The sequence below is a fragment of the Falco biarmicus genome, chromosome 8 (genome assembly GCF_023638135.1).
Source record: "Falco biarmicus isolate bFalBia1 chromosome 8, bFalBia1.pri, whole genome shotgun sequence".
NCBI classification, from domain to species: Eukaryota; Metazoa; Chordata; class Aves; order Falconiformes; family Falconidae; genus Falco; species Falco biarmicus.
This window is the reverse complement of record NC_079295.1, coordinates 2,182,317-2,208,085: the sequence shown is the minus strand read 5'-3', so window position 1 is coordinate 2,208,085 and position 25,769 is coordinate 2,182,317. Positions and strand designations below refer to the sequence as shown.

The 25,769-nt window shown below is 44.1% G+C and overlaps 1 protein-coding gene across 4 annotated transcripts in view; it reads left to right on the top strand.

Annotated features, from left to right (window-relative positions):
* The window catches only part of PLCL1 (phospholipase C like 1 (inactive)), a 228,960-nt gene that overhangs the window by 141,589 nt on the left and 61,602 nt on the right, over window positions 1–25,769 (top strand). For 3 of the 4 annotated variants that reach the window (XM_056349481.1, XM_056349480.1, XM_056349482.1), the window contains exons 2-3: window positions 20,070–22,541; window positions 24,751–24,954. In XM_056349481.1, the coding sequence (XP_056205456.1) occupies window positions 20,070–22,541; window positions 24,751–24,954 (2,676 nt within the window). Of the gene's footprint in view, window positions 1–7,445; window positions 7,570–20,069; window positions 22,542–24,750; window positions 24,955–25,769 lie in introns of those variants that run through there. The other variant, XM_056349483.1, reaches the window with a different exon arrangement.

Sequence of the window (25,769 nt, the reverse complement as noted above, 5' to 3'; positions counted from 1 at the left end):
TCACCTCCTTCATATATTAGTATTTTTTTCCTTTTTTTTTTTTTCCTTTGACTTGCTCTCTGTGACTCATGCCTTAATTTTGTTCATGTTTGCATTCTGCTTAAGGGCTTTCCATTCACTGTAAGAGTACATTGCAATATGCAACATTTTATTGTCTCTCTTATTTAATTTGTAGCCAGAAAATGAAGTTAAGCCATGGAATGGGCTTTATTTGGGGAATCAGAGAAAGTGTTTCTGCAAATGGTCAGCAGCAGCAGTGGAGCATGGTTGTGTGAGGTGCTGGGCTGAGCCAAACCGTGTGTGAACTTAGACATTCAAGCTGAAGCTGGTGGTTTGAGGCAGATGAGCAAAGTTTGTAACTCTGAGTCCACTGAACCACACAGAAGAACCTCTGAAAGCATCGGAAGAAGCAGCTTTGGAGAAAAGAGCTGCACATCTCACTTCATGCCAGCGATCCCATGGACTTTGGATATAGATGGAACATTCTGTTGATTGAAATAGTTGTGAGTTCGGTGGTTGTAGCAGGGCCAAAAGGGACCTCGGGGAGCGCCCCTTGGGAGCTGTTGGTGCGTCAGTGCTGGTGTGTCAGACCATGTTAGCTTGTTCGAAGCAACTAGCAGTCAGAAGAATCATAGAACGATTTAGGTTGGAAAAGACCTTTAAGATCATCAGATCCAACTGTTAGCCCAGGATGGCCAACTCCACCACTAAGCCATATTAGGCTTCATTAGAGCAGCAGCCCTGGGAAATGGATGTCGCACTCTGTGGCTCTGCCATTATCACCTCTCCCAGCGAAACTCACGGTCAAGTATTTTTTGCGAGGCAGAAGGTAGTGTTCAGCCATTGCATTGGAGTCTCACCCCGTGCAGGTCTGCAGTGCCTTGGCTGCGGGGAAGCCGAGGCAGATGAGCACGCACCTGCCTGTGTCTGCGTGGGGTGATGTACCAGTGCTGGAGTTCAAGGCTTTGGTTTTGCTTCAGGGCCATCTCTTGTCTGATGAGCGAAAAAGCTGTTTGGAGTTTCCCAAGACTTGCGTTAGGCACACCCCACACTGATACACTGTGTTGAGCAGCTGTTTGCTTTTATATTCCCCTGCTATCTGAATGCTAGAGTTCAGCTGGGTAGTCCCTGATCCTGCAAGCATGTAACTGGCAGCAAGACATAGGTTTAGACAGAAAATACAACCCTAGGACTTAATTCAGTGGTGCTCAGTCCCAGACACTTGCTGAGCAGAGTATTGCTCGAAAGTCTCACTCTTAGGTATTTCCTCTTTTCTTTTCTTTTTTTTTTTTTAATTTACGTTAGGGGGAATATAAATCTGTTCAGCAGCATCTGTGCATCACCGCTGACATTTTAATTTTCAGTTAAAAGATTTTAATTAAAACCTGACATCGTTTTCTGTGAAAAATGAGAGTGAGTTGAAATTATACATGCAGACTGAACTAATGTCAATTTATGTATCAGTTTCAAGAACAGCTCTGTGTGATTAATCCAGAATGTATGCTGGAAGGGGCTCTAGCTGCTCCTTTTGTATAACTCTGCCATTGTTCCACCAAGGCAATAATAAGGAGAGAAGTTTTATGCTGGTTTTCCCAGTTACTCTCTGCTGGAGTTCTTCCTGCCTCTCATTCCCCTTCTAGATGCTGCGTAATCATCACAGCAAGACATGACTGCTCTCTGGGCTTCAGCGAGGTATTTGTGGGGGAGAAAAATGTTTGCTCTTGAAATGGCTCAGAATGTACCAAGATTTTTATAATTTTCCAGGTTTCACTTGGAAAGGGGGTGGTGAGGTCCCTTCCCAGCTCTGCCTTAGGTGTGCGTCAGTGCGTGTGTGCTTGCCCAGCTGCACACTCCGCTTGTGCCTCGGTGCTCCTACCCGCGTGTCCTGTCTCGAGCCCCTTTATGCAGCTTTATTCCAATTCATGCAGCTTTATTCCAATTGCCTATGTTCTTTGCAAATGGAGTATAAACATGTCCAGGATGTGTATTTAAAATACATTTATTTGCCAAACATCGTATGTCTCTGCACAGGCTTGAGCAGGAAAACAAGAGACAATTTTCCAGGCCTTTTAGTCCCATTCTTCCCTGTAGCATAAACCCTTGAACCTCACAGGCTTAAGAGACATTTTCTGTCTGAAAATTCTTGTTGAACTGTAGACACTGTGTCATTTTCTTAGCGAGGATGTGCTTATAGACTGCTTGTGAACCTGCTTTTGGTTTTGCATTGGACCAGCTCTGCACAAAGCTGCTGAAATAAACATTTTTTTGTGTCATCACTGCTAAAGTGTATAAAAAGGAAATGGAGAGGTAATGGGGTGCTTCTGTGTATCTTTTCTGGTATTGCAGGAACAAGAAGGCTCAAATACAAAAAGGAAAAACAATTACACTGAAACTTTTTAACTAAGAAAACAACATTTGCTTTTATCCAAACTGAACCATTTATTACATCTCGTTAATTACTCATGGTCAAAGGGATATGGTTTAGGTTAGGAGGTTTCTAGCCCATTTCTCCTACCTGCCCTGCAGATCATATTTTTTGATCAGAAATAAAACAGATTATCTTTCAGATATGTAGTCTGGGTTATTGTAAAGGTATCCCAAGCAAACCAGTTGAAAAAACATTCACATTCAGGAATGATGTGCAGTGTCTTTTCTGCACTTGCAAAGAAATGCCTTATTTTACGAAGACAACTGTTTGACTTATTTTTACTGCATGCTATGTTCCTACCATGAAAATGCGATTCACAAAACCTGTAGGTCTGATGCAGATCTAGGGCAGTCTCTGAAGACAGAGGGGTGGCTTTCTGGCTCAGCGTCACAGCGTGTCAGCAGTGTCCATGGCCCCGCTGTCCTCTGCTTCCCGCACGACTGTGGGTGGGTCTCCGAGATCAGCAATGCTTATCTTTTACGTTTCACTGAATACAGCAGATCTGGGTTTAAACTTTTCATTGACTTCAGCAAGAGCTGGGGATGTATCATCAGCTGCGTGCTTTGTGCAAAGCGAGGTAACTGAGCTTCTGCTTGAGTGGATGTTACTCTGGAGTCAGATCTGTTGCTTCAGTGGTCGATATAGAAGCACCTCTTAACTGTATACAATGATGTGTGACATCTGTACTTGAGCTTTTCAGAAATGGGATGCAAGAAAAACCTGCTTTATGCTCGGTCTTGTATGTTCTGCTACTTGGATTTCCAAATTTTATTTCAAACCCTGTGTTTTCAGGCAGCAGAGAAAAAGAAAACTCTCCAAGTTTAGCGTTAAGGTGTCCAGAATGAGTGTGCCACCAAAAGTAAGCTATAAACCCTGGAAGGTAACAGCCCAGCTCAATGAATACTCTAAAAATGTTCTACCCTTCAGCTCTTCACAGGTTTAGTTACTTCCCTACTACCACTTCGGATAGCCATGTTGACCCTGAAATGAAAGGATGTATTTAGACCCCTTCTGAATTTATCCTTTAATTTAGTATTTGAGCTAATTTCTGGATGGTGTGTTTTTCGTAGTTTCACACACTTTTCTAAAATGTTGCATGTGAGTTTATTCTGAGATATATTGATAGGAGAAAATTAAGTTTTCTGTCAGGGTTTAGGAAGGAATCAATGGTTGAGGTTGGATTGTGCCAGCCTTTTAGCACAGAAGCAGCACAGCTGCAGTCTCTCTGTGTCGGTGTGGTGGTGCACAGCGCTTGCTGAATGACTGCACTTCACTGGGAGCACTTAGACCAGTGTTTGCATTTTCAGGTACTGGCAAATGGTTGCAGGATGAAGCATTCATTTTTCATGAGGGCAATAATGCCATTTCAGTTTGCTGAGCTACAACATTGTACTTTGATCAATAGAGAACATTCAGCAATTACAGATTATCTGACATGCCTCAATTTACGTAGGTGCTGAAGAACTCATTGACAGATAGTTTAATTGGCTTTGGAAAATGAGTTAGAAATGTATTATTTTCCAAAGTACATAGTTACAAAATGTTTACCACTTTACTGCATACAAAGAATTGATCATTTTTCTTCTCTCAGTTTATAATGATCCCATCTGAAAACATTGTTTGGAAAAAAATTGTAATTCATTTTGTTCGTGTATAGGCAGAAGGAGGAAAATATTTTCTGTAAGCTTCAATATTGATTCAAAATTGGAAAACAGCAGAGGCAGAAGCCACTGAAATTAATGAGCTATGGAGTTTACCGGCTGTGGTAGTTCTGATAGATTTTAATTTTTTTAAATCTACCTGTAAATTATCTGGTGCTGGTACAGTGTTTTTGTACTGTTCTCCTGACACCAAATACACCTTAAAATATGTAGCCAGAAAATATGGTAAAATTAAGAATGGCATGAACCTCATACATTGCTCCTAGGGGCTAGATTCTGCTTTCTTTACATCCAGGTAAGCAAAGTGTGCGTTGTGTGAACTAAGAGAATTTAATCTGATCCAGATTAATAATAGCATTAGGGCATTCATATTTTACTGCGGACCCCCTTGCTGAAGTACGAGACTGAAGCGTGTGCATACCATTCAGTATACACAAAGACATTGCCCAGACTGTTTTCTATGTTTTCTGTATTCTTGCTTTAAGAAGCATGACAATAGTGTTAGAAATTGCACTGAAAAAACAGTGTGTGCCATATGCAATAAGTAGAGCTGTTGTGCAGTTGCATAAGGTAGTTCAGATGAAAGAGCCACTATGTTCTGTGTCTGGGAGAGGAGACTTAATTAAGACAGACAAATTCTCCTGGGTACGACAAAGCAGTTCTCTGGATACGGCCCTGATTATACTGTAGTTCTTTTAAATGCATTACCAAAGTCTTCATTATTATAATTAAACAGATATAAAACATGTCTGCCCTTCATAGCATAAAGCTTTGCTTTAGGGTTAAGGCTGGAAAATCCGTTAAGAGCTTTGAAATTGAAAGCTGACAGGCAAAGCAAATGAATTCTATAATTTTTGGAAAACTGTCATTTTTTAATTATTGTTCTTTTTAGTCTCTCATTAAAAGACAGGCATATTAAAAAAATAGCTAACTAGCATATTTGCAGCAATATGACTTTCCTGCAGCCACCGCTAGGAAAAAAAAAAAAAAAAGCAGTGTCATTGCAGAACGGCGCTCAGAAGTTGGCTTCTCCCAGGTGTGCGGGTTTGGAGCAGAGCAGCCCCAGGCCGAGCGTGCCCCAGGGCACGGGGCAAGCCCTGTTGCCGGCTGCCTGCCGGGCTGCCTGCTTGCCCACCTCTGGCCGCTTTTTCCAAGAGCTAGCAAGTCCTGCAGCTGCAGGGAGGTGTATTCTTTTACCTTTTCTTTACCTTGGAGCAATGTGTTGGGGAGCGGTTATTGCTCGTAAGCCCACCTAAAGGAACTGAGCATTAATAAGAAGAAAGACAAAAAACAGGGAACTAATGCTTCCAGAGCAAGAAAAAGGCTTTTCCTTAAAATTTCTCTTTTCACCATATCTGCTTATGTAAAAACAACACCAACAAACTTAGAATCTATGATACCCTGGTGAGAGGGATCGGCCGTATGAAAAGCCAGAGCACTGATGATTAAAAGGGACGTGAGGAGACGCTGGATGAACAAATGCACAGGCGCATTTCTTTTACGCTGAATAGGATATTAACAAATGAACAGGGGTGATCATGGTGACTGAGTGTGTGTGTAAGTGTTCTAAGACTGAAGCTTAAAATGAGCAACTGCTAAATCACACAGTTGTTGCGAAGCATCATCTATTTTAAAGGGCCCATTTGATGGGCTGTGAGTTCTGAGCTGGATTCTGTCCATGGAAATAGAAGTGGTTCCTAGTGGTTAGCAGCATCTTCCTGTGAATATCTTTCCTTTGGGTATTTTATGCTTTTTGTAAATAGCTTCCATCCTTGTCGTGATGCTGAAGTAATGTAGAAAGCGTCATGTTTGCTTGGCAGGCACGGCTTTTGCTTAATTCTCTGCAGCATAATTCTTCTGCCATGCATCTCACCCCCAGGTGAGGGGAGGGATGGAGACCCCGGCATGAACTGCCTTCTTTCTGAAGGTACTGACGTTTGTGCTCCAGAAACATTTCTGAGTCTTACAGAAATCATGAGTCCAAATCCAGAGCAGACAGTGTTTCCTGAGGGGCCTTCCCAGGGTCATGAGCAGAACTAGAAGTCAGGGGCTTCTCACTTTTCTGGTTGTAGACCCAACATTATTCTTCTTGCTTGACATTTTCTAAACTTTGCAAGTATACAAAACTATTGGAGATTTGTGGTGTTATTCTCATAAAGTACTAAGTTACGTTGCAGTTACAGTATAATTGTGTGGTTAGTTTGGGTGTGTGTGTGTGTGCTTCATTTTGTTTTGTTTTTTAAGTACCCTTATTGCCACTAATTCATAATGTTTAAATATTAGCTGGATGGAAGCAATTACGCCAGGTTGGTGATATACTTAAACTGTAAAAATGCATGTGCTGTGTGAAACCCAAGGGACCGTAATATTCAGGCATGCAGCTGATTTACTTGTGAGACAGAGGAATTATCATTATTTAGCAAAATGTATGACCAGAATAAAATTACATTACAATTGCAGTTCTGTATTTTTTAAGAAAGACCACAAATGACCAGTTTTTTTCTCTCCCTAAGACTTGAGCTCTGGGAAGTGGGAGAGCTCTTCCCTTCAATGTGGATAGTTTTAAAGAAACGTGATAAAAACTGTAGCACATCACCATAGCAGATCAGTTATTCTTTAAATAAATTGGATGTTTATGATGCTGCAGTTTGCAGCTTATCGAAGCACTTGTAACCTGCATAATTTACTCCCGATTTTGATGAGTAATGCAAACATTCAGCATCTGCACTGGTAAAAATTTGGAATGTGCCTGCTTATTAGATTCACATAATATGATTTAATGAGGCTACCGCAGCTGTCTCTTGGGTACTTATTTCCTTTGTATTAATGGGGAAATCTGTGTTTTGCTTTTAAGGGAGATGTTTAATTTGTTGTACTGTTGCTAAGTAGACCGTTGAAATCATTGTTCCACTTGTATGTTGGTCTTAGCCCTGTCAACTCCTTCATCAGTGCAGCAGCATGTTTCATGGCTTGGCGCAGTCTGCTGTTACATCAGCAGGCATAATTCATACCTCCAGCCTAGCTTGTCAGCCTCAGGATGTCCAAGGTGGGTGTGTTGTATGCACTGTGTCCATAGCTGCAAAGCTAAAAAACTGTAGATGGTAGTAAAATACTTCAGAATTTTTTTGGGTACGCGTATACATACAGACACGCCTCGGTACCCCTGTGTACACTTTGTAGAGGAGCGATCAGAAATTTTCCCCTAATCTGGTGTTGTGATGAAGCTTGTTGACAAGGGGTAGTGCCGCAGAGAGAGGAGCCGGGCAGCCACGCGCGCAGGGGGATGGAGCGCACTCCCACCCACGCCGGGCGACTGGGCCGCGCTGGGGCTGCCGCAGGGATCTGTCTCGTGGGCTGCTGTGGAGGTGGTGCCGGTACCCCCACGGAGAGCCTGACACCAGCTGTACAAACTCCTACACCTCAAGGACGCTTTCCTACATTGGTAAACAGTTTCCTTGGAGGAGCTAATGCATTTGTCAGGTATGCTGAAAGAGGCTTTTTTCTCTCACAGAAAGCTGGGGCCTTCAGGCAGCACGCTGGGGGCAAAATTTCACCCCCAAGTGCATTATAGACCAGCTAAAACAATGCTGCTGTCTTGCCCCCATAGTTCATATTTGGCTTTATGTATTCTGTCTCAACTTATTTAATAATTCAATTATTAATGACAGTCAGAATTCTTAAAATATATTCCCATTAAACCAGTTTCATTACCTTATTTTATTGATTTTTTTTTTTGTAACTTCCTTGCTAAATGTAAGGATTAGAGTTGATCTGAATCAGCATAAATGTGATTAATGAAGAAATAATTTAAGTTGATTAAAAAGGGCTTAAAATAAAGTGATTAGACTATGGAGATTTGGGTGGCTTATTGGATTACACATTTTATTCCTGGAGGATTGTTGTAAGATTTAGAATGAAAGTAAATTGGTCATCCTATTTTGGGCCCTCAGTGCCTGGTAATCTCCAGTGCCATGATACCAGACCAGAAGGCATAGTCATGTTGAACAGGTTTCTCTGGAAAAACACAGGATCAAATTTTTGAGCCAATTCCTAAATAATCAGGCCAGAAGATACCACTGAAATCTGGTCCATTCTCCGTTATGCGGGGCTTGAATGAAATCCCATCTGACCTCACGGCCCACCCTTTCGGAAGGAATGAGGTGCTGATAAATACCTTTTAGGTGATGGAGACTCTCTTCAGCCACCCTTGGGAGGCTGTGACCATCGTCAGCTTTCCTCGCTGCGGGTTGTCTTTGCTTTGGTTATGGTGCTTTATATAATCGTTTATAGTCTGTGATGATGTCAGTCTACATCTTGAATTTCTACGTGGTCCTTAAGGAAATGTAATTTGAAGGGCTTCTTAAAATACATTGATGCAATGGAAACCATTACATTCTGAATAAAACCGCCCGGATACACCTTTGCCAGGGCGTAAGAAGTGTCCTTTAAAGTTATTCCTTACATAAATTTGGACTTATGCAATTGCGTATGGGCAATGTGTGTATTGAATTAGAAGAATCTGGAATCTCTTTCTTGAATGTGTTTTCCAAAATATTCTTGATTCTTGTTGCTCTTGTGAGCTCTCTCCAGTCCTTTCTAAATGGAGGGTACCACGTGATGGACAAATACAAAGATATTAGAACTTTACTATCTAAAGTAGATACTATGTCTGTACAACTAAGTATACCATCATGATGATCTTTTTGTTACATCATGGGCTGATCATCTGTGATGACAAAGTAGGGTTTTTTTCCCAAAATTACTGTTTCCTGGATCAGAGTCCTGTAAATAATCCCTGCCCTTTGTGTTTCCAGATTTATGACCTCATATATTGGTCTTCTGGGAACGGGCTTTTGTTTGGTTTTTTTTCCCCATGCATTGCTTGTCAAGCAGTCTTTTGGCTTTTGGTCACTGACTCGTATTCTTTGTTTTTCGTTTCTGTTCAAATCTTGGCTTTCTATCATCTCTAGACTCCATGTATATTGATTTTATGCTTTCTTCCAGGTCACTCTAAAAATGCTAAATAGCACTGCGCTGAGAATGGGTTCCTGCAGGATCCCATTTGAAGCATATCTACATGACGAGTGTTCCAGTCTACTGTTGCATTTGAGACATGTCCTGGTTTTGGCTGGGATGGAGTTCATTTTCTCCTTAGTAGCTAGCACAGTGCTGTGTTCTGGCTCCGATGTGGGAACAATGCTGGTAACACACTGCTGGTTTCAGTTCTTGCTGGGCGATGTTTTACTAAGTCAAGGACTTTCCAGCTTCTTGGGCCCTGCCAGCGAGAGGGCTGGGGGGGCACGGGAAATTGGGAGGGGGCACAGCCAGGACAGCTGGCCTGAACCAGCCAAAGGGGTATTCCATACCATGGGACGTCATGCTGAGTATATAAACTGGGGGGTGAGCTGGGGCTCGGGGCCTGGCTGGGCACCAGGTCAGCAGGTGGTGAGCACATGTACTGTGCATCACTTGTTTTCCTTTCTCCCTTTCCCTTTGGATTTTATCCTTTCCACCACCTTTTCCATTATAATTATTTCCTTTTAATTCTGTTTAAATTGTTCTTATCTGAACCCTCAAGTTTTACATTCCTTTCCGATTCTTCTCCCCACCCCTCTGGGTGAGAGGAAGCGAGCGAGCAGCTGGTGGTACTTGGTGGCCGGCCGGGGTTAAACCATGACAGACATGTAATGTATCTTGTGTTAGATCCATTTAATGTCTTCTGAGTTTATTACTCTACCTTCTTAATCAAAATGTCATTCAGTACCAAGTCCAGTGCATTGCAGAAACCATAATACATTACAGAGTCTAAGTATATTGTGATGACTTTGTGTGTATCAACCAAACTTTTAATCTCATGAAAGAAGAAATATCAGGTTAGTCTGACAAGATCTGTTTTCTGTAATGTTGGAAATAGTTAGTGCTAATTATCTTTTAGTCTTACTTAATCAAATCTTTTTTCAGCTTTTCCATTATTTTGACAATGAAAAATACACACGCACAGATCAGCTGCAGATCCAACATTCAGAGGTCTCATGAAGGGGAGTACCAGTGGGGCAAGCTTTTCCTTAGCCAGGTCTTTCTAAACTCATTTGGCTTTTCCTCCTGAGTTACTACTGGAATTCTTTTGCTGTCGTGTAGTGAATAAATGCTCTTTTGTACTATTAACACCACCAGTGTTCCCACGCAGTGACGGACTGCTGGTGGGATTCAGCCTTTTCCTAGTATTTTCAGTTGAACTGTCTGGACCTTCTCTGCTGCAACTTCCACCTGCCACCAAAGCCTTGTCCTGCATGTATCAGCTCCACCAGATGCTGAAAATAGACTCCTTTGTTTATTTTCCTCCTTTACTAATTTCTTAATTCTCTTTACTTTGTAACCCACTCCAACAACTTCTCTTATTTTCAGTTTGTAATGTATTGCTTTGTTATAGCTGGTTTTCTTTCCTGATTGAGAGAGAATGTTTTTAACTAGCATAAGCTTCTTTGTGGCTTGTCTGGTTTGGATAGCGTTTTCCATGGATTCATTGAAGAAAGTTTAGATGATTTACCTACAGATCATCCTCTTCTGTCAGGTTTTAAGGAGGACTTCCCACAGATGTAATGGGAGGTCTCTTTAATATTAAAAAAATAGTAATGTTTTTTTTAATTGAGGCAGGTCAGATTCTTGCAATTCTGTCTCAGTTCAAGTCCTTAGTTTTAGTTGTGGTTTTGCTGTGTTTTTTTCTCTAGACAAGGGATGCAAAGAAGATCTTGCTCTGGTTTAATGTCTGTATCTGAATAACTAATTTCTTATAATGCTTAAAGCGCATGGGGTTTTTTTGGACAAGATGCAGAAATGAACAAAATCATTGCAGCTAAGAGCCCACGGAAGGGTGTGTGCATAGTGTGTTGTGTTCATGTTTCAATTTTTGCAGCATTGCAGGATGCTATGCATGATGCTGTTCTCCCAGGCGCCCAGGTGATGTGGAAATAAAAAGCCCATCTTCTATCGTTCCAAAGGCTTCCAAGCCCAGTAGGTTCTTTCTGGTTTGAATGCTCGCACTCTCTGAGCCCTGTGGGTGGCTGGGGTTACTGCCACGGCTTATTCTGCAGCCTGTGCCATCACACCGAGACTTGGATACTATGCAGAGGGTTGCTGCGGCAGTACGCACAGCCAGCTGGGGCTTCCCTGCTGGCAGGACCGTGGGTGAGGACCTGGAAGCTGGGTCGGGTGTCTCGGCGTCGGCTTGCAGGTGTAGGTGTGACTGCACCCACGCCTGTGCAAATGTACAGAGCAGCTTCTAAATCTTGTTTCAGCTAGTGACAGTGGGAAGTTGCTGTGGTCTCTGTGTTTAGGAAGGACATTGTGGCAGTGCCCTCTGCACTTACTGTGGAGCTGTCATGTCTCTGACTAGCGAGAGAGATGAATGCTGTGCTGAGATGTACAGATCCTGCAGTGCTCGTTTCCCTGTTCCCTGGAGCCACGGCAGCCCTCGTGTCAGGGTCAGGCTGTATGTAACTCTCAGTGAGCTTGCGCAGTGTTCGATAGCGGTATTTTAGAGTCCTCCTGGCCGTGGTGCTCAGGGCTGTTGGGAGGATGCTGAGACACTGGATCTTTGGTGTTTCCCAGCTCCTGACCTTAGATCTTCATTTATTTTTCTGCTGCAGGTTCAGGCTGGTTATATGCCCTGTGCTCTTGTAATGCCTCTGCTCCAGCTCTGTGTGAAGAGTGGGTGGAGCACAGCTCCAGTCTGTTCCTTCTGGGGGGCACTGGGCTGTTTTCTCCAGATGCAGCTTTTTCTGCTGTCATCCACGCTTTGGACAGCACAAGGCCCCATCACTGCAGTCGCGTTTGTAAACCTGAAATCAATGCAGAAGTTTTAAGCAGGTATAAATGAGAGTTCAAGTTACTCTTGGTGCTGGCTTGTCTCCAGATGGGATTTAAGGGCATGCATTTGATTTATTGCATCTAAGCAACTTGGGACCTTCTCCAACCTGAGAGACTCTTTTGCTGTGCCACCTACTAAGAGTGGTGATCAGCTCAAATACTTAAAACAGGTAATTAATAAGGACCCCTGGTTTGGTTGCTGACCTCTCCTCTCTGGTCTGAGGCAGCACTATCTGTGGACTCTGGCGTAGACTGCTCGGTACAGCTTACCTACCTGCAGATGGAGGCTGACAGGAGCTGTGGACTGCTTTGCTTGGAGGCAGGAGCTGTGTAAGGCAGGTCTGTGGTTGCTGTAGGGGTAGCTGCATTAAGCAGACACTTCTTTTAAGTTTTGCCCCAGGTGCATTCAAAAGAGAATCTGTACAAGAACAAGAGTTTGTACAGTGGAGCTCTCCTGGGGATGCTGCAGCCGAGATCTCATTTTCACAGTGCTTGCTGCTACTGTTTCTGCTTGAAGACCAAGTGTCTTTCTGTCTTTCTCAGGTTTACATTCCCTTAGAGCACAGGGATAAATTCAATCTATGTCCCAGGTGCCCTCAGAGACTCATAAGCATTACAGCCTGTGAGCAACCAAGTGCTTGGAAATGAAGGGAATGTTTGGGAGCGGCAGTGGTTGAAGGCATTCATTACATCCAGGGGGCTGTGTCAGTCCCTTCCAAACTAAAAGCCTCCTTCCAAATGGAGATCAACTGGAAGTAGATCTGGCACTTGGGGTGTCAGAAGTGAAAGTTTTGTTCCACAGGGAGAACAAAGAGGAACCATAAAAATCTTCTGCATCGGTTGGGGCCCTCCATAGGGTTATATGGAGTTGTCTTGTGTATGTATTGAAGAGTCATACAGGCATTTGTTTCTCACTGCAGATGATGCTTAACACATGAAGGGATAGGTACTTGCACCGTTATTTAAGGACTGTCCTTGTAGGAGGCAGTTGGTTGAGAAAGCATAAACAGAAAAATTCAGGAACAATGCAGAAGGAGCCATGAAGTGGTAGCCTCATTAGAGACACTCCTGGTCTTGTGCTTTTGGAAGCTTCTTGACTTTGGCTTCACAGTCCTAATTATAAAACCAAGCAGAAGTAGTAACTTCAGTGTTGTACCATGCCAGAAAAAAAAAAAAACCTTCTTGAATTGCGTAGTTTCCATTTCCAAAAAGTGTTTCCAGATGGAGTCTTTGTGTGCTGCTGCTTTTTTTCTTTTGCTCTTATTTGTCATTTAAACAGCAGAGGTAAATTCTCTTCAAGGTAAAATTGAATAAATTTGGCAGTGTTAGTGATTTTAAAAAGCAAGAAGAAAAGAAAACACACAACAAAGCATTCCTTGAACAGGAAATCATTTTGGTTCAGGTGTTCTTTTCGAAGATCTCCTCCAGACATCCTTCTGTATCCCCCTCCAGCCTTACACTCCAGTATTTGAAAGTGATTTTTAGTAATGGAGGATAAGAGGAAAGCAGACAAGCCGTTATAATCTTGCCTCCTGTGGAACTTCTCCAGTGGGGACTATTCAGCATCCCTGTGGTCCTCACTGTTTTCCTGCCTGTGGGGTGCCCGTTATGTGGGGTGACGTTTCCTCCCCTTTTGATGAGAAGCTGACTGTAAAGTCATTATTACAGGTCTTGGTGACAGTCCACTGCCCATGCCCGATGTCGAGGTAATCCTGGGGAGTGGAGAAAAGCCTGTAAACGCTGATATTACTGTTCCCCATGACAGTGTGTCACAGTTTCTCCTGTGTCTAAGTTCCCTTAGTTGTTGCTTTCTCATGAATGGTGAGAAATGGTGAGAAAGCTTAGGCTTCTACATAGAACTTAAGCTTGAGTTAAACTGCTAGTTAGTGATAACTAGCTGGATTTGCAGACGTGCCGGCGGGACTATTTTAGTATTTGGAAAATCGTTGGACACTGTGTTCTGAAGCTATTTCTCACGTATCTGTCCATGTTGTATTTTTGGTCTGCCTTAAATTTTCTGTTTATTCCATTACGTCTGTATCTCAGCTTTTAAGAGCATATGTGTTAAACTTTGGATCCAGTCTTTATTCCACATGTGCATAAATCCCTGAATTAGCAGGAATTTTGCCTTGAAGAGGCTACTGAGGTTGGTCCCACAGTGTTAACATCTGCTTTCGCTATCTGTTGAGCCGTGCAGTTAGCCCAAGGGTGAGCGGCAACATCCCCGTGGCTGCCTGTGCCAGTGATGAGGTTGTTTGCTTGTTCATGCGGAGGTAGCTGCTTTGTGCCACGATTTGTCAGCCTGGATGAATTTTGAGTAGGTAACCTTTTCTTTGCTGTCCTGTGAGTTGTCACAGTGGATATCTGATACTTGCATCCTACAGGCCTAGACAAGAAAGATTAGAGGGAGTTCAGCTCACTGATCTGTTGTGATAGCAGAGGCTCTGAGGAGAGCCAATAAAACCGGCGAAATGAGCAGTCCTGGGATGCTCGCTGAGGATGGCCAGAACATGGCAGAGAGTCACAGAAGAAAGCTTTGTGTGCCAATAATGGATGCCAGTTTCCAATGATCATTACTACCTGTAGTAATCACGTACCAGTACTGTAGGTTCAAGCTTTGAGTCGCATCTCTGATCAGGTGGACTAAGCCCCACATGTGCATGGGATCCGGTTGCAGCCCCGACCCCAACATTGCCTTTCTGCGTTCTCTTGGATAGTTTATATAAACCTTCCCTGCTCTGACTGACTTCATTACAGAAAAATTGCACCATTATTTGTCAGCCTGCTACATGGTGCTTCGAGTGCCACCAGTGACTCACTGACTTATTTAAAGTTTAAAGGTAGATTTTGCCACCAGAAGTACTGTAAGACTTTAAGATGTTCAGGGGCTGGGCTTCTGTCTGTGTATAAGTGAAATATCTAGAAGCATCCCCAAAAAACCTCACCCTGTAGAGCTAATTAGTTTCTCCTGGAAAAAAAATAAAACAGGTAATCAGTTGGCCAATTAAGTCGATTATGTGGAGTTTCCAGAGCAAATAGTTTTTTAGGATACACCATTTATCACAAGCTATTTGTGAGGACAGGTTAAGTTGTCTGTTATTGATTTCTTAGTAGTAGGTTCTCAGGAAACGGCAAAGATCGGAATAAAGCCTCTCTTCCAACAACAGTGATACTCACCGGTGAAAATGTATATTGGTTTTGGGGGAAATTGCTCTTAACCACAATTAACAAGTTTAGCTCAGCATCATTACTGAATTTCGCATCCTTTCACAGAAGCCCTGCAGCTCTTAAAGGCCTTTTGATGTCTTCAGCTAAGTGATGCTTTTTGCCCTCCTGTCCTCCTTAGCAGGATCCTGGAAGGCTGTCAGTGCTTTAGAGGCCCTTCAGGTAACTTAATTTCAGACAAATAATAATTCATGAGCTTGACCTCTGTGTGCAGGGTTGCTATACAGCTCTTATTACTGCCCTGTTCCTTAAATTCAGATCAATTCATGTCTTACAGTTTTGACAAACGGGGTGCGATGAGGTGGAGAGCATGTTTAGTCATTTTTTTTTTAATCCCTTGTATTTATTTCTGTTCGCTTTTTGATTTAAACAGCAGAAGACTGTGTGGTCAAAGGTCAGGGTGGATGGGGTGGAGTTTTCCCACAACTGCTGATGGCTTGCTGATCCCAGTGTTTATATATCCAGTCCCTCTGACGAGGATGATGTGTTCGACAGGAGAGCTTCTCCTATTTTGGGAGCATGCTTAGGTTGGAGTTCTGAATCCCTCCTTTGGAAACGTTTAGAAAATGTTAGGATGCGGTCAGGTCAGCACTCAGATACATCTCCTCAGTGGTAACTGATTTCAGAGCAGCTGTGTGTATGTTGAAAGCTAAGCACGTGTTGAAGGTGGTCTTGAGGTGTTTTGCATAATGGTGTTATGCAGGCTCAGGAGCAGGAGACGGAGCCAGCTGGCTAGGTCGCCTTGTAGGGGGTGTCCAAAGAACTGAAGGAAACCATAGTCTGAGTCACTTTGAAAGAAGTGTCCTGCCTTGGAAAGCACGAGGTTTCCCCTGTAAGTAGGGATTTTTTGTACGTGCTTTTGTGTGTGTACGTTGCATGCAAACTGGCTGTGTTTGTTTCCAGTAACAGTGTTTTGTATAGAGCTCGGTCGAGAAGGCCTTAGGGTAGAAAATCTGTAAGTTAGTTGTTTGTTTTCACACTGATGTAGACTCTCTGGCAAGCATCACCCTTTCCTTCTTTCATTGCCACAATAAATTCAGTGTCATCAGTATAAGTGACTGAGGGTAAGGGCAGCCCTGGGCCAGTTGCTGTGTGGTAAGATCAGTTTTGATGGACTTGGCATCATGCAGAAAGATAGATTTTTTTCACCTCCAAGATTCAGGGGTAAATCCAACTGTGCTTTCTGGTTCCTTCGGTTAATGGTGGGGAGCAAGTGCTCTCGTGTGGGAGAACACACACTGGTTTTTTGCTAATTGGCATTGTGCATCTGCAGGTAGCACAAGAGGGTAGGTTTGCTGTTTAATTTGCATAAGATGTTGGCAGCTTTTAGTTTGCCAGGGGGCTGTACTCATTCCTGTTCTTGGTAGCCAGTGAAAGGTAAAACACAGCAGGAATTTAGCCAGTGGAGACACTGCAGCACAGAAGTGTCCTTAGCTGGATGTCTTGTCTTAGAAGAGCAACGTGTCAAAATTGGATTAAGGCAGAGACTTGAAGAAAGGCAAAAGCTAAACTAAAACTAGCAACCTCAGCCTGTAGGCTTAGTTGAACTAAGCTCAGAGGGGAGGCAAGGTGTGTTTAAATCATCTTCTCCAGGCTCTGATGTGAGTGGATCCCAGTGAAGGGAGGATGCTTCTGGAAGGAAATGCTCCTCTGCTCACTGGGGTGATCCCTCAGACCTGGAGGTGTGTGGCCTGGCTAAAGCGTGGTGTCAGGATCTGGAGCCGCGTGTTTAAGCAATGTGAACGTGGTAGAACAAAAGCGAGCGCCTGGCTTGTCAGGCTGAGAAGACAGCATTTGAGCTTACATAAACGCATTTTGAGTTTTTGCAACACTAGAATAAATAACGTCTTGATAATTATGAATGGAAACTGTCACATTAAATCTAGCAGCTCTCACATTGAAAGACTGAGTGTGTTCATATTCTGTAGAGAGCAAGAGGGGGATAGCTGATGCATTAATAAGCTCAGCAATTACAGTTTTGCAGGGTTTGTGTGTGTCTTATAGTAGATTGGGAGATTGTTAGTATCGGTTAAAATAAGCCTACCAATGTCAATAATACTAAAATCTCATTAATTTTAGGCAATTAGCCTGTGGATTAGACTTGAATCCTATTCAGTTGGTTAAAAGGTATGGGGAAATCCTACTCTGAGATGAACAACTGCTGTTGTACAATTCTGATGTTCCTTACGTAGCACCAAGTCCGAAACCAGATGTAGCCATCAAAAATTAAAGCAGGGAAAGAGTACACAGAGTATAATCTGATTCCCTCCAAAATCCCTGAAAGGTTAAACATGAATGTTAAAAGTCAACTTTTGTTGATTCTCCACGAGGCTAGTTAGGTTTTTTCCCCACCTTAATAATTGAAAAATAGCTGATTAATTCCTTATATGTCTTATTTTCATCAAAAAGCACAAGTATTTTAGAACTAAAAATAAATGGCTTTTATTTTTCCACAGAAAAAAATATTAGTCATGTAACAATTCCCGCCTCTCTAGCAAAGACAAAATGGCAGACCTGCAGCTAAATCAGTTACGCTGCTCTGATGAGTTCTCCACATCTGGCCCCGAGCAACCCCAGTCTGTCAAGGAATGAATCACTGCAGAGTCAAAGGCCATTAATACATCTTCCTATATGAGAAAAATTATCTTAATTAATCATCAATCTTAAATCTAAACATTGCTCCTGTAAACCTAAAGGCGTAAGAAAGAAGAGGCTCTTCTTGGACCCGCAGGGTAATCATCTGCCTTTGTATTTATTAGGATCCATTGCTTGAAGATTTTCATTGGCCATAGCTGTGTATTAAAACACAGTATGTTAATGCAGGATCAGAATATTTTAGCAGAAAACTGTAATTAAAAAAATAGCTGAGCTGAGGCACTCACTTCATTGACTTCCTTCCCATTTTTTTAAGACTAATTCTCATAATAAGTACTACAATGAATGGCTAGAGTAACTATTCTTGTCAGTAGAAGCTGCTGTATCAGTTTAATGAGAAAGCTTTAGCATAAGGTGTTTAGAGGTTTTGATTTTGTTCCCAGCAGATCCCATGCCTTGAAAGCCAGTTTGGGGTGGGGAGGGCCACTGGGGTTTTGGAAATATTTTGTATGTCATTGAGTGAAGTGAGTGAATGACAATAGCAATTAGAAACAGAAACAGCTATACTGACTAATTTGCCAAAAGTGTCCATACAAACAGGCAAGTCGTGAGTGGAGATGTTCCTATGAGCACCAAGAGTGATGCTCTGTGGCTGGGAGAGCTGCGCAGGGTCCTGCTCAGGCACGGCCAGGCAGGACAGGCGGGGGGGTGGAGGGCACTGCTAGACCAGGGGTCACGGTCAGGATTTGCAGGGGAGTGTGACTTGAGGAAGGGTGAATGACATGGCAGATAGACAGGAGCTGCGGGGAACCAGCTCCTGGGGGAGGGAAGGGTACTCCAGGTTGTCCTGTAGGTAGTCCTGTACCAGGCATCGACATTTCCTCACCTTGGGACTCTTCTCAAAATCCAATCCAGGCAGCAAAAGTCCCTTCAACAGCAGAAGGCAGAGAACTGGGAAAATGTTGCTGGTGGCTAGGGAAACAGGAGGGAAAGCAATTTTAGCGAGTGTTTTGCTATTAATTACAGCCTTGAATGATGTTTTAAAATATTTTTGGTAGCAGTTGGATAGTTTGTGTTCTAATGGAGTAGACTGAAATAACGCAGACAAAAAAGAATGATTAGCAATTTATAATTATTGTGAAATGTTTTGAATTGATAATATGTGGGAAAAGATTTAAACTTAGTTGCTGCACTGAAATTACAGAAAGCTTTGCAGGCAGCTGGGTTTACATCCCGGAAGCAAGTAGGTAGTTGATACTGAAAAGACAGTCACATGTGTCTGGCGAAGTGTCTTCTCAAGAGCAGTTAGAACATACGCCCTAAAGACAAAGGCTTTGGGTTTCTTGCCTGGCTGTCCATTTTCCCACAGCGCTTTGTGGTCCCAGTACACAGAAATGACCAGAATAGCTACTTCTCAAAGCAGCTGGGGAGTCAAGAGTGTGAAGTAGGTTAGGGCTGAGCAGAAGGGTACGCAAGACTCCCGTGAGAGCCATGCAGTTGTACGTGCAGCAGAGATGGGCTTCTCAGCCTAGCGAGAGCATCCTTTGCTAAAGGAGACTAAAATACACAAATAAGAAAGCCCAGACTCTCCTGGGTGTGCCTGACTCATGACTGTTGCTGGGTTTTGGTTTAATCTTGCTTGAGGTGCCCCAAGGTTGCAGAAAAGATACGGAATTGAAACAGGACGCTCATCTGCTGAGCACCAAGCTGTCATGAGTGCCCTACAGGCGTTCTGACCCGTCCCAGGCTCTCCTCCCAGCACTGCTTCGGAGACTTCTTCCCCTTCTCCTCCCACATAGGCTGAGACTCTTTTTCTCATGCCTTTTTATCCCAGCGTTCCTCCTTTATTCACGATATCTCATAAATCCTAGTGAGATCCACCCCACTTCTAGTTATGCAGGCCTTAAACGGGTGCTGGAGGTTCCGATGAACCCTCTCTTTCCATGTATGTCTATTTTGAAAATGTATGTGGCACAAGCAGATACGACCTCCTCACAGCTGTAGCATATTGTTGAGATCTGGAAGGCAGTTTAATAGCTGCAAATGTCATTCATGAAAACTTGGTGTCTCTAATGCTGCAGTCAATCAAGTCGCTGTATAGCTCAGTATATTTTATAGCTCAGTAGGGAACTGAATTGTGGGAAGGGGTAACATGTTGTGTTTTGAGGTTCAGAAGAACAGGAATTATCTTGAGATAAACATATCTTCTTTATTATTTATGTACTTGTGGAATGGCCAAATAAAACTTACTGTTTTGTTTTGTCTTCTTTTTTTTTAATGTAATTATTCCACAGGATCCTTCAAACCAAAAATGTGGAAGAAAGAAAACAGTGTCCTTCAGCAGCATGCCATCAGAGAAGAAAATAAGCAGTGCCAGTGACTGTATCAGCTTTATGCAAGCTGGGTGTGAATTGAAGAAAGTTCGCCCAAATTCCCGGATTTATAACCGTTTTTTTACTCTGGATCCTGACCTGCAGGCTCTTCGTTGGGAGCCGTCCAAGAAGGACCTTGAGAAAGCCAAGCTTGACATTTCTGCTATAAAAGAGATCAGACTAGGGAAGAACACCGAAACGTTCAGGAACAATGGACTTGCAGACCAGATTTCTGAGGACTGTGCGCTGTCGGTAATTCATGGTGAGAACTATGAGTCCCTTGACTTGGTTGCCAATTCAGCTGATGTGGCCAATATTTGGGTGTCAGGATTAAGGTACTTGGTTTCTCGTAGCAAACAACCCCTGGATTTGATGGAAGGCAGCCATAACACCCCACGGTTTACCTGGCTAAAAGCTGTATTTGAAGCAGCAGATGTTGATGGTAATGGCATAATGTTAGAAGATACATCTGTGGAGCTAATAAAAAAGCTTAATCCCACCTTAAAGGAATCAAAGATTAGATTAAAATTTAAGGAAATCCAGAAAAGCAAAGAGAAACTGACAACACGAGTAACAAAAGAGGAATTTTGTGAAGCGTTCAGTGAACTTTGCACAAGGCCTGAAGTTTATTTCTTACTTGTGCAGATATCTAAAAACAAAGAGTATCTAGATGCCAATGACCTCATGCTGTTTTTAGAAGCTGAGCAAGGAGTGACCCACATAACAGAAGAAATGTGTCTAGATATCATACGCAGGTATGAGCTTTCTCAAGAAGGGCGGTTGAAAGGTTTTCTTGCAATTGATGGATTTACGCAATACTTGTTGTCCCCGGAATGTGATATTTTTGACCCAGAGCACAAAAAAATTGTCCAGGACATGACACAGCCTTTGTCACATTACTACATCAATGCATCCCACAATACATATCTCATAGAAGACCAGATCAGAGGGCCAGCTGATATCAACGGTTATGTCAGAGCTTTAAAGATGAGTTGTCGGAGTATTGAGCTAGACGTTTGTGATGGCCCAGATAATGAACCCATTATTTGTAACCGTAACAACATGACATCACCACTTGCCTTTCGAAATGTTATTGAGGTAATAAACAAATTGGCCTTCTTTGCTTCAGAATACCCCCTTATTCTCTGCCTGGGGAACCACTGCTCAGTACAGCAGCAGAAGGTAGTGGTACAACACATGAAAAGCATCTTCGGAAACAAACTGTACACAGAGGCACCTTTATCCTCTGAAGTCTACCTCCCATCACCTGAGAAACTGAAAATGAAGATCATTGTGAAGGGGAAGAAGCTGCCTTGTGACCAGGACATATTAGAAGGAGAAGTCACAGATGAAGATGAAGAGGCTGAGATATCCCGGAGACTGTCGGAGGACTTCTCGAGGGAACCGAAGCTGATCTGGCTCTGCAGGGAATTGTCAGACTTGGTGTCCCTATGCAAATCTGTCCAATACAAAGACTTTGAGACATCCATGAAAGCTCAAAATTATTGGGAAATGTGCTCCTTCAGTGAGGCAGAAGCCAGTCGGATTGCAAATGAATATCCCGAAGATTTTGTCAACTACAACAAAAAGTTTCTGTCCAGGGTGTACCCAAGTGCTATGAGGATAGACTCCAGCAACTTAAATCCTCAGGATTTTTGGAATTGTGGTTGCCAGATAGTGGCAATGAACTATCAGACCCCGGGGCCCATGATGGACCTACACACCGGCTGGTTTCTACAGAACGGGGGATGCGGGTACGTTCTCAGGCCTTCAGTGATGCGTGATGAGGTATCTTACTTCAGTGCAAATACCAAGGGCATTGTTCCAGGGGTCTCTCCCCAGGTCCTGCATGTCAAAATAATCAGTGGTCAGAACTTTCCAAAGCCCAAGGGTGCATGTGCAAAAGGGGATGTCATAGACCCCTATGTCTGCATAGAAATACATGGGATTCCTGCAGACTGCACCGAACAAAGAACTAAAACTGTTCAGCAAAACAGTGATAACCCCATTTTTGATGAAAGCTTTGAGTTCCAGATCAACCTGCCGGAGCTGGCCATAATCCGTTTTGTTGTTTTGGATGATGACTACATTGGGGATGAGTTCATAGGGCAGTACACCATCCCGCTGGAGTGCTTACAGCCTGGCTACAGGCACATACCACTGCGGTCCTTTGTTGGCGATATCATGGAGCACGTTACCCTCTTTGTTCACATTGCAATAACCAACCGAAGCGGAGGCGGGAAGGCCCAAAAGCGCAGCCTCTCGGTGAGGATAGGGAAGAAAGCAAGGGAGTACACCATGCTGAGGAACACCGGGCTCAAGACTATCGATGACATCTTTAAGCTGGCAGTGCATCCGCTACGAGAGGCTACGGACATGAGAGAGAATATGCAGGTATGACACTTTTGTCGCGTGTGTTGGTGTGTCCTGAACGTGGAATTGAAGGTCCTGGTGCAAGCTGCTGGTTGGGCAAACGTGCTGAAGCTGGTGGAAGCGGGTGAGGCTTTGGACCCACCACTGTTGTCAGCCTTTAATGGGGTGTCGGAAGGCTCATAGTTACAGGTGCTAACTAAAAAGCAAATGTGGGGTTAGGCAGAAATGTTTTAAAAAACCAATAGGCCCTCTCCAAATGCATGCTCTGCTGGTTGTTTTTGTCTGAGAAGGCAGAACTGAGTGTTTGTTTGCCCAGGCCTCTGGTTTCAAAAAACTTAATTTCATCGCTGGTGCTGGAGAATGTCAGCAAGCCTTAGTTCTGCTAACCGAGTGAGGGTTAGGCTTTTAAATTTTTTTGTTTTGATGAGCTTGAGAAACAGTCAGGGGATGTGTCATTAAGGTCTTGTCTACACCAGAAGATCCCAGTGTGCAAAGAGCAGCACGTTTCCCCGAGTGCCCGTTGCTGCCGTTTGCCCAAGGGCTGCAGGTGTCCACGCTGGCACCCAGTGCCGCTCGCCTTGTGGTTTCCTCCCTGCTAAGGAGCCGCGTTGTGTCGGCTGGCTGAGCTCAGGCTCGGGTGCCCTGAGCCTGCCTGGGCTCGGGGGGCTCCTGGCTCCATGTCTGCCTACCCGTGCCGCCCTGAGCGCCGCCGGAGCCCGCTGCGGCTGGCCGTGGCAGGGCCGGGCACACAGCCCCGGCACAGCTGCCCGGTTTGACCTTCGTGCCGCTGGGAGGTGAAGTGGCAGCGAGGCCCAAGAGGAGCCAGCCTTCCCGTGCTCCCTGCACGGCAGGGCACTGCCACTTGCTGAAGGGGCAGCTCAACTCAGGGGCCCAGGTGCTGCCTAGAAACAAAACTGAGTAGCGTTAAACAATGAGTTTTCTTCAATAAATAGCTGAAATCAGCCATAACTATCTCCTTGGTAAAGACACAGAAACAATTCATTTTTCTTTCTTGTAAACTGGAGAAAAACACATGGTACTTCATTGACCCCGCTCTGCTGGCCGGAGTCTAAAGCAAATGAAATGTTGGCAGCTGGAAAAGTTTGCAAGATGACTTAAGTTTTAAATCACTCCCAAGGGAATAGTCTAAGCATATTTTTAAGAATGGGAAACTCTTCCCAGCCTTTCCTTTCCTGCAGGCCTTGAAAGTAACTAGTTCAGACTGCTGACTCCACCTTCCGTACAGGCCAGGCACTATATGCACACTGGAAGTTCTATGTAAGAATCAGATCAGAAAATACTCTCAATCTGGCTCAGAAACAGCATTAATGTGCCTTCTAAGTGAAATTTCAGTACAAGGTCTTGTTCTGGGGAATGCTTTGTAAAAACACAGTCATTAGATTTAACTGCATGCTGATGTATTTGATTAATGGGAAAAGCCTCTGTTAATTAGCTGGGCATTTTCTGATTACTTTTTCCAGCAAGATGTGCAGGAGAACATTTACAAGGTACATTTACAAGGGCTGTTACAATGCTTACTTACACAGATTTGGTGCATCGTGGTCACTCGTTGTGTGACTCAGGAAGCTAAATGCTAAGGGCATGGCAGCCATATAGCCACTGACTTGATAAATAAATAAATCTGGCATGTTAGCTTGGTTTGACCTGTATAGCCAGTATTGATTTTCTTACATGTGACCTATGAAGGGGAAAGAGTGTTTGTGTTTCTTTATCATGTGGTAATGCAAGGCTGAAAACAAAGTGGTTTTTTCCTGCTTGCCTTTCCCATGGGAAATACAAGCTCTGTCGAACTTGTTCTTGCTGGAGGATGATAATGACAGGAGAATGAGGCTATTACAGCATCAAAAGCAATTGGAATCTGAGCAGTTGGGAAGAGAAATAGCATTTCAGGCTGATGGTTTAATATGCTGGGGACCAGAACTTGTCCCTCTCGGGGCTGGATTCGCCATGCAAAGTAGCTGCAGAGCTGGTAGCTTCAATACCTGGGCCTGGGGGAAAGCTGGGGCTGGCAGCGGGCATGGGGAGCTGGGAATAGGAATTCCATGGGCGCCAGCACCCCGGGGTCCGTGGGGAGCCCAGGGACAGCGGGGGTAGCACTGCCCTACATCACAGGGGGGGAGCGGGCAGGCACTGACAAGGTACTGGCAAGCAGCAGGGACTGAGTGGCAAGTGGCAACATGTGCTCAAGTATTTCTTTTCCTTCCCCCAGAACGCCATGGTGTCCGTCAAGGAGCTGTGTGGGCTGCCGCCCATGGCGAGCCTGAAGCAGTGCATCCTGACCCTGTCCTCGCGGCTCGTGAGCAGCGACAACACACCCTCCGTTACCCTCTGCATGAAGGACACGTTTCCTTACCTGGAGCCTCTGGGGACCATGCCCGATGTGCAGAAAAAGGTCCTGGCGGCATATGACCTGGTAGGCACTTACCATGGCTACCTCTGCCTTTCCCCACCGTTGTGAAGGTGGCAGGCTATGCTGGCTGGCTTTCGCGGGCGCAAACGTTTTGGTTGATTAAATGAGGCTCTTCAAATGACTTTGGCTGTGCACAATTGTCCTTTAATCACCAAAGCGCCACACTGGGCTTTTTGTTGTTTGGGTTTTTTTCTTTTTTTTCTTTTTTTTTTTTTTTTGAACACGGTTGTGGCTAGCACAGGTGGGCGCTTGAAGAGGACTTTGTTTACAAGAATAGCAGCAATTCAGCTTGTACTGGCAGCTGTTAGTCATTGTCCTTGGGAAGCAGCAAGATTTGTGCACTGCCCCTCACTTGCCTCCCTACAGCAGAGGGCAAGGCCATTAGGCAGAGAGCTGCAGCATGGGAGTTCCTGGGCAAGCTGAGCCATCCCCTTCCCAAGCCTTTCAGCAGCGCTGCTAAGTAGTGCCCTAGTCCCTGCCAGACCAAGTCAGTGCTGCCCTTGGGGGGGACATGGCAAAGTTGGAAGGGAAGTTTAAAAACATCCATTTTTTTTGCACGGGGAAGGAGAGGTCAATGTGGTACAGGCAGCAAGGTATAGAGGTGAACTGAAGTCATTCCAGGTGAGCACTGCTGCTCAGCCTTGACATATGTTGCTGCTGTGGGTGACTGAGCAACAGCTGTGCGTGACTTCCAGCAGCAGAAGTTGCTGTCACATGCGCCTCTTGGGCTGTGAGGCTGCCCCGTCGCTTCCCCAGCCTTACTGAACGGTCTGCAGCAATCGAGAGCAAGCCGCGTGGTTTTGCAAACCCTGATTTAA